Raw genomic sequence first — 14,589 nt, forward strand, 5'->3', positions numbered from 1 at the left:
TTAGCTTTACATGTACTTCTTTCTTTCGTTCATTTGTCTCATCTCTTTATTCGTACTTTTTCACTCTGAGCAGCTCGACATTATATTTGTTTTGTCACGTATTTGCGGTGTTTTACGTATTTTCTTTTCGTTTTCCAGTGATGTCATAATGATATTCGGCATTCATTGCCTCACTTTGATCGGTGCTTTTATACTGTGTCTCGCTCACTGTTCTTGCCTTCGACCCACATCTCACCAAAGTGTCTTGTCAGCTTGTAGATTGTTATTGTACTTCTTTTTTAATAATGTTTTACAATTGATAGAAAAAAGAAATGTTTTATTCTCATCACATTTCCCTTGAGATAAACTATTATAAACATACCCATACGTACATGTAACAACAATGACATCATAAACCCGTGTAGAAATCACATTAAGATGGTGGTAATAAAGACATACATTTTTTTTTTACTTTTCCGTTTTAAAATCTGCTCCTCGTAATCAAATGAACCAACTTGCACTGCTAAGATAATGTTCTCGTAAACAAAACCAAAACAAAACGAAGTTGAAGACAGGAAATGAGACTACTGATACAAACGAATGATGAACACACTACTGACACAAATGATGAACGACACCGGCAAGCAGGATATTCTTAACTTACACGACGTTCAAAACTCATATAACGTGGAGGACGGCGAAATTGTGACTAGCGAGGATAATAAAGCCACTAGAGATCACATATTCTTGACTAGGGTATCAGAAGAAAACTGTCTTGAGTCACCACTGAAAAGATGCCCAATCAAGTATACTTGGTTCAATAGGCATCTTAATGTGTGACTCATCGATAACCTACAGACAACGTATTCAAAAATTGAGTAGTAGCCACAACTTCGTCTAGATTTATCTTTGTCAAAATTTCTGTAATGCTTACCACATAAATCTCTGCTTAACACCAGGTTCGTTCCCCCATTCGAATGGTTTTAGAAGAAACAACAAAAACACAGAGGCGAATACAAACAATTGTGAGATGATCTCCATTATGATAAAAATCTTATTCGTTGTGGATTTTGCAGACAGTCTCCACAACACATATGGGACAATAAAATATCGTGGTTCAATAAGATGGGCAGGCACAACCACAGCAAAAGAACACAATGAGAAAAGTATTCGCACTAAAGGAGAAAGATGACTACTCAAATCAAACATATAAACGAAAGAGCAGATGAAAAAAGGCGTTAAGAGAACTCGATGTGTAGCATCTGATAACCACCACCGCCACATATAAAAGGTAACGTGACGATTGTCTGCGAGAAGATATGGATGGTCGAATGCGAAATGCTGTACCGCTAGCGCTACGGGGAGAACAAGGAGAGCCGGCAAAGGACGGGCAAGGTGCGAAAGTAGCTTAGGTATCTGAGACAAAGCATGAGGCCAAGCATGACCAGCTATAAATAAAGCTAGATAGAGGAACTGAGCGAGATGAAGACATGGATAGTGCGCCGAAGCATCACCAAGAACGATTCCTCCATTGATGAATACAAAAATGATGAAGGAAAGAGCAAGAATTATAAATGGAGTGAGGCCAAAAAGAGTACGAAAAAACGTGAAGAAGGGTCTGGCCGAATCAATACCTCGGAAAAGGCGAATGGCCGCACTAAATCCAGCCCAAATAATATTCGTTTGACGTGTCAGCACAGCTATCCCAAAAGTCAGCGCGGAGAGGAAAGGCGAATCTAGCGAGAATCCCCAAACCACTGCGCACACTGACAGAAGATCCGTGTAGAATAGTAGTGAAGAGTGAAGTAGTACCTACAAGTCTAGTTAGAGTACGTTTCTAGTGGAGAATCAAATTTGACCTCTATATGTCCATTTAGGAGGCCCGTTTACAGTCTCTAACTAATCTAAGTTCGAAAGAAAGAAAAACTTTGAGATAGCAAAATTTGAACGTTATTTTTCACTCACACACACACACACACACACACACACACACACACACACACACACACACACACACACACACACACACACACACACACACACACACACACACACATACATACATACATACATACATACACATACATATACACATACACACATACACATACACATACACATACATACATACACACACACACACACATACATACACATACACATACACATACACACATACACATACACATACACATACATACATACACACAGGAACGTTAGCGAGAGCATCTCATTCGAAAAGAACAAAGTAAGATTTGTTAAATTCCACAAGATGAATAATTGGTTTCTTCTTCTTTCTTCTGTAGAATTTGCAATGTTCAAAATAAATGAAGAAAAATCAGTGCTTCTTTTCGATAAATTATTGCAATAAAAATGAAATTGTCAGAAAAAAAATAGCATGACTTTTAATGCCATCTAAATGATAGTCCTCCAGCAATTTGATAATGATGAAATGAATTACGCGTAAAAACAGTATTGATATCATCTATTGATAATAAGTACATACTACACTAAACAGTATGCATACTAAATAGCCCACTATATATTAACTACTAACAAAGTTGAGGTTTTGTTTCAAAGCTTATTATTGCTTATTTCGGCACCGCCATTCCAAAGAAATCAAGTGACTATCACATCTATAAAATTAACGAAATGGGACCTGATAAATATTATGCATTTTTGTGGCACTAACAAGCGGTACTTCACCTAGATTTTCCTTTCGGAACGATTGCATTCACCACTGAGAAAGATATTGTGAACGACAGCACAGTTGCTTCTAGCTTTACTTTACTGTACTAGCACTATTAGTTATTCGCTAGGTTACGATGCAACTTATATTCTAAGATGTAAGAAGAATTGAAGTAGAACCCGAAATGAAGAAAAAAATACAAAAAAAAACTGTAGGAAAGATCGTATCTTTCTAAAATACGTATACACGTACCAGTTAATTCATAGTTCCATTACAGAAAGGTTGTGATAAAAAAGTGAATGAAGCTAAAGCAGTTAGTGTTGATGAGGAACAATAAATATTTCATCTACTACTAAATCTGAAGTAAACAACTAATAAATGAAGAAAACAAAACCTCACCGCAAGAAGAGCTGTTGCAAGCGCAGACGAATACACCGCTTGTCTTGTAAACATCCTTCGAAATCGACAAAATCCAACAAATGCGAAGACGATGAGCACGCTGTTCGTGTAGCGTTCAAAATTACAAAACGGCATTCCTAGTATGTACAAAGCTGGTGGAGTGGTGATCATAGGATCCCAGCTCCAATTCCCACTGCAGTATCTGAGAATCGCTGTTGAAAACAGGAAAATCAAAAAAAAAACATGTAAAAACAATATAAGCAATGTGGTGGGGAAGAGAATCGAATGCGAACAAACCTCCTTGTTTGTCGTATGTGAAAGATTTCATCCATATATGGATCAGGGACGTAGAGATATACGATACGTACGAGCATAGCATGGCAGATACCAAGAACCATAGCCACAAACCAGTCGTCTGGAACATTGAAATCCTGTGCTGCCCATCTGCAACTTACGTGACCATTCCTTAGCTTTTGCTTACTTTTGTGAGAGTCCGATGAATGTGGCGACGGTGTTGGTGGCTTCGCATAACCCATAGCAAGCAGCAAGCCTATCTTTCTTTAGGGTAATTTCTCTGCAAATGAATGATTGAGCTACTCAAAGCCATAAGTAGCAAAAGTTCTTCGTAATATTGAAGATACAAAAAATGATTAGGTAGTTGACAGAATCGGAAACGTGTTTGCTCTGCCACTAAACATTGGAAACGATTTTGAAGTTAAAAATGCTGTGGGAAAATAAAGACGAATCTAAACAGAACGTTATAGAATATAGATAGAATATAGAATATACCGTAAATTGGCGCCACTTCACAGATAGAACGTACAACATAAATATAGGGATAAAATACTCATGGTTTCGAATAAATTGTCGGTTTCTAGCAGGAGAAAGAACGGAAATTATACATCCAAAAATCTGCTTGGAGTTCTACAAGGAATGAAAAATGAATTATTCCAGGAACTACTACTGAACGAGTTCCTGGATGCAAAAATCGAACAGCTCACAACTCAGCCACGTTAGCTAGCAAAAATTAATTTAATCCGACAAATCAGAATGTTTCCAAGCAACGAACCTCTAACCTGGCGACCTTTTCGACAAGATCGATAGCGCAAGGAGATGAAGGGAATTAGAAATGGGGGATTCTGTATGGCTGGCTGTGATCTGCAATATCGCGTAAGCCCTCTTCGGTCCCGGCGCGAACGTTGGTGGGCGTGCTGGCACGCGGCCAAGGGGCGGGCTAAGCCGTCTGAGCGCTGCATTGATTTATGGGCCATTAAATGCGGCTATTACTCAATTTTATGTGATGCGCGTTTATTTAAGTACCTCATTTCGAAAATTCGACGATGTTTCGTTTTAGGAGGTGCGAGGGATGCTGTAAGCGATTATCAACGCAGAAAAGATGTCTTTCGAACGACTATTCTCACTTTTTCCTCTGCTATTCTTGACATTAGCTGCTTTCTATGGAGAGGCTCAAGTCTACCAACAGGTATATTGTTTTTCTTTCTGTATATAATTACTTCTCTCATCTCCTGCTCTATCTGTGCATTAGAGCTTTATGCATTGATCAAACTGTAGTTTTGCGCATTGATGATTTTCTTCTTGTCTCTGTTTCCTATGTGCCTTAAAATCATAGCACGACTTCATATCAGATCACATTTGCAATCGTAACGCTTAGTTTCCTGCTAGTGGTTTATGAACACGTCAATTCTTTTATTGATCCTCTTCGATGCATTATCTCATTGTAATTTTGCAGCAAATGCTACCATCAGGACGAAAATGTGTCCCACTCACAATCCCGATGTGCATGGATTTACCATACAACAATACGGTCTATCCAAATTTACTAAATCATCAGACTCAAGCTGATGCGGAAATCGCTATCAATCAGTTCAATCCTCTTGTCAAAGTCAAGTGCTCTGAAGACATCAAGCTATTTCTATGTACAGTGTGAGTCTGTGTCTATTTCTGTGCTATCAGTTGAACAAAAAACAGTCTTTTGCTGCTGCAGAGTCACATTCGCGTTTTTCTCCGCGCTATGTCGCAACTTTTGTGTACAACGCATCTATCGCCGTTTTCGTCGTGTGTGGGATCTAGTTCTCTGTAGACATGGTGAACTAGATGGGGTTTTTCAGAGAATTCCAATAGATGTTCTCTGCTTAACAATTCGAGAGCATCCTTAATATGTTAGCGGTGCATCGGCCACCAGCAGCGGGCAAAAAAAGAGTTTAATCCCACAGAGCTAGCGCTATCATGTGTCATAGTTTTTTGTTGATGATAAGATGTTGTCATTGGCGTAGTCGCTGACAGATTCTTGCACACGTGATCACTCTTTAGTTGCTAACCACAATCGTTCGATGTCAGGAAAAATCACGGGATTTGCTACAAATCAATGAAGAAAAGTTTCAAGGTGCAGGAATGGAAGGGTATTAGTCGTGTAGAAGCAGTCCATCAATTTCTGTTTTGAGTGTTTTGAAGCAGTGCTCCTCTAGTTGTCTACATAGAGCCTATTTTGTTTTTTCTCCGTTCTTCTATGCTCACAAAACAGCTCAACAGCCCTTTGCGGCATTTTATTCGATAGTTATTTCGCAGTTCAAAAGCCTCGTTTAAAAAGTTCAAACGTTTAACATGTATTGCTCTAATTCATCTGTATTTGTTTGATAATGCGTAAGCCGTCAAAATCGTATCGACTTTAACTCGAAAACAGATAATCCACTTTTTCTAAGATTGCGAGATATTTTTGTAAAATGTCGTATGCTTATACTGGACGCTTGAAAAACGACGTAGCTTTATGGGGTCCCAGATGTTGTCAGATATCGTGTGCCGTCCTAGTTTACACGGCGGCTGGTTCTTCAAATTTCTCTGCGCTAGTAATTTGCAGAATAAAATGAGATCTCTTAAAATCTTCAGCAGACAAAATCTATAGAACTTTTATATTTATATGAAATGTATGGTTTATAAGAAGAAACATACTAGAAAGGTCACATTATTAGACATCAGCGATATTAATAACTGAATGTTATAAAGAAGGGAAACACATAAAAGTGGAACTAATGGTTGACGCATTGAACCTTTCCATATTTCAGGTACGCACCTGTTTGTACACAGTTAGAGAAACCAATACAACCTTGCCGAGATCTTTGTTTGTCCGCAAAAAACGGTTGCGAAAGTCTCATGATCAAGTTTGGGTTCCGATGGCCAGAACAATTGGATTGTGGACATTTCCCAGCTGAAGGAATATGTGTAGGAGAGAATAAGACAAGCAGTACACCTGCCCCCAACAGGTTATTCATTTGAACAGTTTTTCCTTTTGATCTTTTTCTTGACTTTTCAAACTCCACTAATTTCTCGAAATGTATTTTAAGCGGAACAGAACTCCCATTTCTTTGTGAATATTACAATGAAATGCATCAGGGTTTCATATATTCAGTGTAAGTGCGAGAAAGTTGTGGAAAAAGTAGTGGTTAGGAATATGCTTGCTAAAGTGGGTGTTGAAGGCAAAAAATAAACTATACTAAAAAAAATCTTCATACTGCGTTATCTTCTTGTTGTAAAGGGTGATGCAACAGTTTGCAGATTTGTTTAAAAAAAAAACTATGACTGGTTAATAATAAACGCTACGATTCCCTTTTTTAAACTTTTTTTCGCTGGGTATATGTATACTAATTCGTTCAAAGTTATTACATTTCTCAATATGCTAGAATTTTTAGTTTTTTCAGTGTGTTATCCTACTGATCCTCTCATCCAGTTTTTCTCCTAAAAACGAAAACCGGGAACTCTTTTGTAGCTTCAGTGTATTTATCTCTTGCGACAATCCACTATCCCTTTTTTCCTTGTCAGCTGGTGAAGTTATGAGTAGACGATGCAGGTCTCAGTCATCGTCGAACCATCTGGAATGTCCTCTGACCATGACGGCGTCGATGCGGTCACACTTTTCTCTTCCACTATCTAGTGGAACTCTAGAGGATTGCAGTTTGCCATGTGCCGCAGACAACCAGGTATTTTAACTCATTCAATATATTCCTCAGCAGCCGTTTTTAGTTTATCAGCCAGTACTTCTGAGTGGCGTCCTTTATCCTGTGAGCTAATTCTTCCATCTCTGTCGTAATCACCTTTTTTCACTATCAACACTCTTCTTCCTAACTGACATGTGCAAACACCTGGAACGAAAGAGAACATCCCACCCCGAATCTTAGGTGCCGGTGTTCTTCGACAAACGACATCGTCGTTACCTCCGATTCTGGACTGGAGGATGGGCGGTGGCATGTTGTGTCTGTGCCCTCTTCACCATTACCACGTTTCTGGTAGATCTCGCACGTTTCGCCTACCCTGTTCGCCCGATACTGTACATGGCTATGTGCTATCTGATGATTTCTGTTGTTTATATGATTGGTGAGTGGTCTTCCCCTTCGTGTGTGTTTATTCACATAGTTCCAGTTAACTCTTAACGAGTACGTGACTCACGAGCGTAACTAGTGTTATTGAATAGAAGTTGTGTAAATTGCTAATGTGCACTAGTACCACTACCTTGTTTTTACTAGTACACAGACTTTGTGAATTTTTGGAGCCATGTTTTGTAGGTGTCGTTGGTGAAGATAGTTTTGCGTGTGGTCCCTATGGAGGCACTCCACAGCAGCTAGTAGCTCAAGGCGGTGAAGGAACCTCATGCAGTGGGTTGGCTGTGGCGCACTATTACTTCACGACTGCAAGCAGTGCTTGGTGAGCAAAGTTCAATTCAAAAGTAGTTTTCAACTTTATGATCAGTATCTTGGGTAAGCCGGTTTTGTACCTGTTGATTATGGCACAAAAATCTAATAATGCAGTTTTTCGGTTGATGCAGTTTCTGTTTTCTTTTCTTCTCCTTCGATCTAAAATTTAGTGGTACCTTTTTTTTGTGCGACTACTTAAATGTAAGTTAGTTTAAGTCTGCAAAATTCCTTCTGTCATCACTTTCTATAGACTCCATTTCTCAGTTGTTGCCTTGCCAACTCAGAATTGCTTCGTTCAGATTAGTTCTTAAAGCCTAATTTCTCTTCTCGAGTCCAGTGCTGTTCTCCACCGCACTGGTTATATCTCAGTTGAAGAATATTGTGTTTTTTCTTCTCCAGGGTGTAAAGATAATCTCATTTTTAAGTGGGTCTTATGTGCAAATCAGGTGTTTTTTTCGACCATCACGTAGGCGTTGAAAGCATTTGCCATACTTACTAATTTAAATGTAGTCTAAGACGAAGAAGTCTTGATGTTTTTTTTTTCCATTTTCGAGAACTAGGTATGAAGAACAACGCAATATCTTATATGTCAATTTTGTTGTTCATGTCTTTAGTGCATATCTATCTCGAAAAATCAGTGATCATAATTGTTTATAGTTTCTTTTCTTTCCTCGTCAAACAACTAATCTACGGTCGTCATTTTATTTCGAAGTTGTATCTGATGAAAGCGAGACGAAGTTCAAAGAATTACAGTACAATTTTGTTCTTCACATCTCTGTGCAGTTTAGCATTTATATTTTATAGTAGCTGTCAGTTCAAGTATCCTCCTTTCTTCATTTTTATTTCTGAGCAACTGATTCATCACATATTAGAGAACTGTTAAGGGTCGCAGCACGTAATAGTTTTGGCACAAAGATTAATTTACTTTTTTTATAAGCTGATGCGCAACGGAATCAATTATTGACCATGACAACCGAACTGCCTTGACAGATTATCCCCATAGGATCACCGTTTTTACTGATATGATAAATTAGCCGGCACCCCGGTTTTGTTCAAGAATTATCATTTTGGATGAAGTCACCAACCTTTCTTTCTTATAGGCTCGAAAACTATGTACGGTCTTGGTGTCGTTATATAAGATTTGTTGTCGATGAACTTCAGAGGTCCTCTGTGCGACTTTCCATTAAAAATTCCATTCATTTTTTTTCCATTTGTTCAAAGCAATGTCAGTAAAATAGATATTTCCGCTTAAGCTGTAATTACAGAAATCAGATAAAACCGCAAGATCTTTTAGAGGGTCCACATTTTACGCGACAATATCGTGTGAACATCGTTATGTTCACTGAAAGCGTGAAGTGAACAGATTCTGTCAGATAGCTTTGTGATCCGCGTATTTTCTAGGTGTCTGTTCACAAAATCCCTGTAAAGTGGTTCACTCTATGGAATTTGTATACGCAACAAACATTCGTACATTCACTTTCACTGCTAAAAACATATTCACATTCATTCGAAAATATTTACAGGTGGGTTGTGCTCTGCCTTGCGTGGTTCCTAGCGGCTAATCGCAAATGGGGAGCCGAATCCATCGCAGGTCTTGCACCGTACTTTCACGCAGCATGCTGGGGAATTCCAGCTCTTCTATCGGTTGTCGTTCTTGTGACGAATTCGATCGACGGCGATGTTTTTACTGGTAAGCGTTGTTGCAGTCGTGCATGTTCGCTGATGCTTATCTGAGGAAACCCGATTGGCGCAGGAGAATGCATTATGAAATTGGGGAATTGCGATTAGGTTCGAAGATATATTATTTCCTCAAAATCTTGCTTATTTTTGCGATAATGTGCAAACGTGAACATGAACTCTGTTCACTTGCAGTGCAGGGTCAATAGTAAGGCTCATTTATCTCTTTAGATTTGATATGCGGTCTCAAGTTGTCGATCACCTTTCTCTAACTCTGACACTAGACGATAATGAGCCGCAATGTATTTTGCTCAGTTCATCAGAAAGTACTACAACCTAAAAAAGGAGAAAGAAAAACCTCCCTAGAAAATCCATTGAGAATCGATTGTGTAGTTTCTTCTGGAGAAAATTCGTTGTTTTAGTTACCTGTTTTTGTTGCTGTCCTATGCATAAAATCAGGAATAGTTGTTTCGAATTGGTTCAGTAAAATGTCGTGCTGTCAGAGGGTTCTTTTTTTATGACTTCTGGTTTAGTTTTCATCCTCCTCTAATATCTACACTGGAGTGGAATTTGCTTAAATTTCAGATTTTTCTTACACGTTCATCAGTTGCTTACAGGTATATGTTCTGTGGGCAACCTGCAACCAAAAGCACTTCTCTATTATCTGTTCTTACCATTGAGTGGATGTATTGGTGGGTTTTTTGCTACATTCCTGATCTATTCTTTTGTCATAAGATTTCATGTCGTTTATTGCGGTTTCGAAGTGTATTCTTTTTGTTCTTCAGTTCTTGGGCTCTTCCTTCTTGCTTGTGGAATTTGTTCGATGATGCGTATAAGAACCTATATCAAACTGCAGCACGCCGATGTCGACAAGAATATTCGTAAATTAGAAAAGCTCATGTTCAGGTAGCTGCTGTGAAACCCGCTTACGCTCCATAATTTTGGATATGCTGTCTCTTGGTTTCTACGTGATTTATTTTCAGAGTCAGTGGATTTGCTGTGATGTATGTGCTACCTACTGCTGCTAGTGCTGCTGTGTTATGCTATCAAGCTCTGCAGATGCCTATGTGGTTAGACAGTAAGTCAAACGGTTAACTTTTTCATCACGTAAATGCTTCTACGCTCTCATAAGATCCATTTCCACTTTTTAGCATTCATCTTTTCAGTGTCTTTTGTGTGATAAGTACAGTTGCTGATTTTCTTGTATTTTACGATGAGGCATAATATATTTCATCTTTTTGCTTGTTAAAGAAGTATCTCTGTTGTCATCAAATGCGAAACGATAGTTCGTTTTTCCTTTATTGCGCTGGATTACTTTTACGGACTTTTATTCAACAATGAAGAATTGAGAGTGCAGATTTGCATTCCATGATGACATATATCGAAGGAATGCTAATGACCGTAGTGTCTGTGAATCGGCGGAATTATTCATTTTCGTGCTGTAGATTAGGGAAGCTTGTTTGCCGAGCACAGTGCTAAAAATTCTCGGATTGACCTCTTTCACGGCTACCAAACCCGGAAATGTGGAAGAAATAAAGTACTAGTGGTCTAGATATTGATCTTGACGAAATTCCCTTGAGGTTAGCTGCAACTATCGGCATTAGCTGAGTGCACATTTGTTTAAATTCCCAGTTACACTTTTCTCTGCATCGTTACAGATCTATTTTTTCCTTGATTTATAGTAACCTGATGCTTCTTTGTTGTTTGCAAGGAATTCGTTCTGTTAAGCGTTGTATACGCTCCGTTGCCTCCATCCTGATCGCATCAAGTTTGGTTTTACCATGCCGAGGACAAGCTGTAATCAACGCATGGATACGATGTCACAGGGGCCAGAATTAGTGTTGATATTCATAAAGTTAGTTAATCTAGTTCTTTTTGTTGTTATTCTTTTTTTTCTGGCCTGCCTAGCTATGTTTCCTTTACAGATATTTATGCCAGTTGATTGTTGGCATTACTTGCGCTGTATGGATTTGCAGTGCGAAGACGGTGGCAAGTTATCAGAAAGCTTATGCAAGAGTCATCCTTCGACGAGCCGCAGTAGCCACAGATGAACACTAACAAGTGCACTGTAAGACAGTGCATTGTTCATATTCTCGAAATTCGCTATTTATTTGCATCATTACTGCATCTATTGATGGTCTCTGCATTTTAAAAATGCTAATAACTGATTTTATTTCTTGCAAATGCATAATTGTCAAGCTTTTTTCCTGCGTATAATTAATACCATGCGGCTTGTTTCTGGCTACCTTTCACTTTTTGCGGTTTCGATTGTTTTTTTACTCTGTTTGCTCCATTCAGTGCAATCATCAAAGCACTAGTAACAGCAGCAGTGAATTGTCTATCTGTTAACTGGCGGAAGAGAGTTCCTTCTCTCCTTGAGACAGACCCCTTTGCTATTGACGCGCGGCTGTCCAGCTTAGCCATCTGCCATAGTCAATATCAGTGTGGGTGAACGGGGAAATTTTGACAACGAGGCAAAGCAGGCTCAACATTTCTGGGCAAACAGTTGTTTCTTGACTTATCACCTGTATCTTGGAGGCTGCAGGGCAGTATTATCAATTTCTTTCTTCAACCTAGGTCCTAGAACGATGCACTTTGTGTTCGCCATTTTTTTAAGGCTAACGTGGTGATCGCATATGTCCTTTTCTCATCGGTTATTTCAGGAATTTAATTACATAATTACATAAGAAAACTTGGTAATGTTGCTTTACGCTAACCTTTTCTCAGCGTCTCGCTGCTTTTCCGATTTTCATCCTTCGAGATGTTTTTTTCAACTTGGGTTACTACCTTAAGTCATTCTGACTTATTCTAGCTCCGGATAACTCCATTTCTTTAAACTTCTTTTTGGAGAGGAAGAAAGAGGGAGTCGTTTTTCAAACCTCAGTATTATGTTTCTATTTTCTGCCTTCTTCTTTTTGGAAATTAGTGTTAGTGCTTCACGTTAAAACAAACACTGGAATTTTTCAATCACTTTCAAAGCATTTCAGTGGATAATAGTTGAAGTTGAAATAGTTTGAATAATAGTTTGAAACTGCACATTAGCTGACCTTTCCGAATTGTCACATCGTTGCGAAAGTGACTTAGCACTGCGGGGCGCAGTGTCCCGAGGGACAGAGCGGGGACTCGTCATAAGTTGGAAAGCGCTGGTGATGAATTGGCTCCCACATGCTGTGTGCCCGCACACTCAGCTATCCTTTTAGGCATCAGTGCAAAGGGGGACTTTGGAGACGAGTAAAAAATCAGCCGAAATATCCTGGAACTCAGCTCTTTAACAGTTGTTTTCCTCGCTTTGGCTTCGCTTTTCCATCGTCTGAAGTCCTCGCAGCATTTCTTCGCTAACCTTTTCACATTTTTTTTTTGCACTCGCTTCTAATCCTCCAATTTTTAGGTTTTTTAATTCCTCTCAATCCGACTTGCCTCCCATTATCTCGCTTATAACTACTTGCAATTCATTTTCCAAGCATACGTGTGCCGTTCCGCTTTTACACAGTGTCTTGTTCTCGACAGTTTTACTCAACTAATGTTTAAGATATTGGATTTGAATTTTTTCTTTATTCCTAGGTGTATATTGTTATATTGGTTGTTTATTAGTGATTGTTGCATGCCATGTCATCCACACAAGGTATTCACTACGATAAGAACAAGGTAGCTTCTAGTGCTCAAAACTCGATTTTATTCCATGACCTTCAAGGATTTGCAATGGCTAGCGCTTGTCTGTGTATATTCTGCTTTCAGAGTTTTCTGTGTGCATGTATTGCTTATTTTGTTGTCCATTGTTTTGATACAAGGTTTCTAGTGCACAGGGTGTCTTCTTTAAAAAAATATGTATGTGATGTAATGAAGTAGTATGAATTGTTGTAAAATTATCACATCTTCCCATTGGTCCATACTTTATTTCCATGAAAATGTGACGTTGGTACAATATAGGTGAGACAATCGTAGGGAATGCCCTTCCTCCCTGCGAACCTTCATTTTTCAGAGCATTTTCAATGGTGATGAGTGTTTAGTGTCAAACTGTTCGGTTTTCTAATTTTATTCCTGAGGTAGTACGACAACGTCAAGCGTTTACAGAACAAGTATGTAAATAAACTTATATGTGGTGTTCTTTGACTTTCATTTGGGTCCCTAACTATGAATGCAGCGAAGTGACGTGATTGTTCAGTGTCGTAAGGGAGATCTTAAGCCATACTACGGATGTCTTTATAACGTAAACCCATTTGTCTATTAGTTCTGCGCTCGAATATGTTAAAAATATGTTCTCCAAGGAATTGAGTAAAGAATGTTGCAGAAAAGAGCAGCAGTTAAAATGACGAATCCGATCAGGATCTTCCTTCCTTGTGTAGCTGCTCAGGAAATCCGCTGTAAATTAAAACGATCGGAAAATTATGAGATTTGCTCGTTTCTGCTGTGATTTAGTCAGTATTTTTCTCGAGTAACGGACTCATATTTATATATACTGACTAAATCACAGCAGGAACGAGCAAAACGGATATTTGACGCTGCTCAGTCTTAATAAAACGATAGTATGAAGGTTAAAAGCTAAATTAAAAGTTAAAAGTTAAAGCTGTATGGCTATTCAAAAGAAACACACCAGGGTACTAGGAACCTCACGCTAAAATTAATGCTTTTCAGTGATTCGCTCTTAGAACTGATACAAAAGAATATTTTTTTAATCCCATGAGTTCAGAGCTCGGCTTAACTTCTACTATCTAGTATGAACGAATGACACTATTTCCAGGAGAAAAAATTTGTGCATCTCACTGAAAGAGTACCACTTCTCCCCAAGTCACGTATAATGCAGGAGTCCATCATGCAGCCCTTCTAGCAGTCCGCAATTGACGTGATTGGGATCTTTGAAAAAGGGGTTAAGAACAAATCTGGGAGGAACGTGACTGAATTGTTGGATAGGCCACTCTCCCGAAAGCTACTTACAAAAGGTGGATTATTGTCTAAGAATCGATAGCATCATCCCTTCATGCGTTTCAGTTCTTGAGATTCAGTTAATCAGGGGACATTAAATGAAGGAAATATAAATAAATAAAACAACGTATAATGCAGGAGTCCATCATGCAGCCCTTCCAGCAGTCCGCGATTGACGTGATTGGGATCTTTGAGAAATGATTGATGATTTTTTTTTGAATT

At 38.8% G+C, this 14,589-nt stretch overlaps 3 protein-coding genes across 4 annotated transcripts; 1 reads left to right on the plus strand and 2 right to left on the minus strand.

Moving 5' to 3' along the window:
• Positions 1-716: 716 nt before the first annotated feature.
• On the minus strand, positions 717-3,603 carry RB195_005328 (uncharacterized protein; the record flags this gene model as incomplete). 2 transcript variants are annotated; one of them, XM_064177754.1, is made up of 6 exons in its annotated part: positions 717-765; positions 914-1,154; positions 1,614-1,791; positions 3,068-3,269; positions 3,365-3,482; positions 3,549-3,603. In XM_064177754.1, the coding sequence occupies 6 exons, from the start codon at positions 3,601-3,603 to the stop codon at positions 717-719; spliced, it is 843 nt and encodes a 280-aa protein (XP_064034866.1). The 2 variants fall into 2 exon arrangements, with proteins under 2 accessions (XP_064034866.1, XP_064034867.1); XM_064177755.1 differs by lacking the exon at positions 914-1,154 and having other exon boundaries at positions 731-765.
• Positions 3,604-3,627: 24 nt separating this feature from the next.
• RB195_005329 (uncharacterized protein) lies at positions 3,628-4,323 on the minus strand (the record flags this gene model as incomplete). The annotated part of the gene is made up of 2 exons (XM_064177756.1): positions 3,628-3,641; positions 4,137-4,323. The coding sequence occupies 2 exons, from the start codon at positions 4,321-4,323 to the stop codon at positions 3,628-3,630; spliced, it is 201 nt and encodes a 66-aa protein (XP_064034868.1).
• Positions 4,324-4,463: 140 nt separating this feature from the next.
• Positions 4,464-11,505, plus strand: RB195_005330 (uncharacterized protein; the record flags this gene model as incomplete). The annotated part of the gene is made up of 12 exons (XM_064177757.1): positions 4,464-4,550; positions 4,818-5,011; positions 6,148-6,345; positions 6,930-7,059; positions 7,258-7,453; positions 7,642-7,780; positions 9,294-9,460; positions 10,065-10,139; positions 10,233-10,353; positions 10,431-10,525; positions 11,176-11,302; positions 11,373-11,505. 12 exons carry the CDS (start codon positions 4,464-4,466, stop codon positions 11,503-11,505), a joined length of 1,662 nt encoding a protein of 553 aa, XP_064034869.1.
• Positions 11,506-14,589: the final 3,084 nt, after the last annotated feature.

This window comes from Necator americanus, chromosome I, assembly GCF_031761385.1.
Source record: "Necator americanus strain Aroian chromosome I, whole genome shotgun sequence".
Taxonomy (NCBI): Eukaryota; Metazoa; Nematoda; class Chromadorea; order Rhabditida; family Ancylostomatidae; genus Necator; species Necator americanus.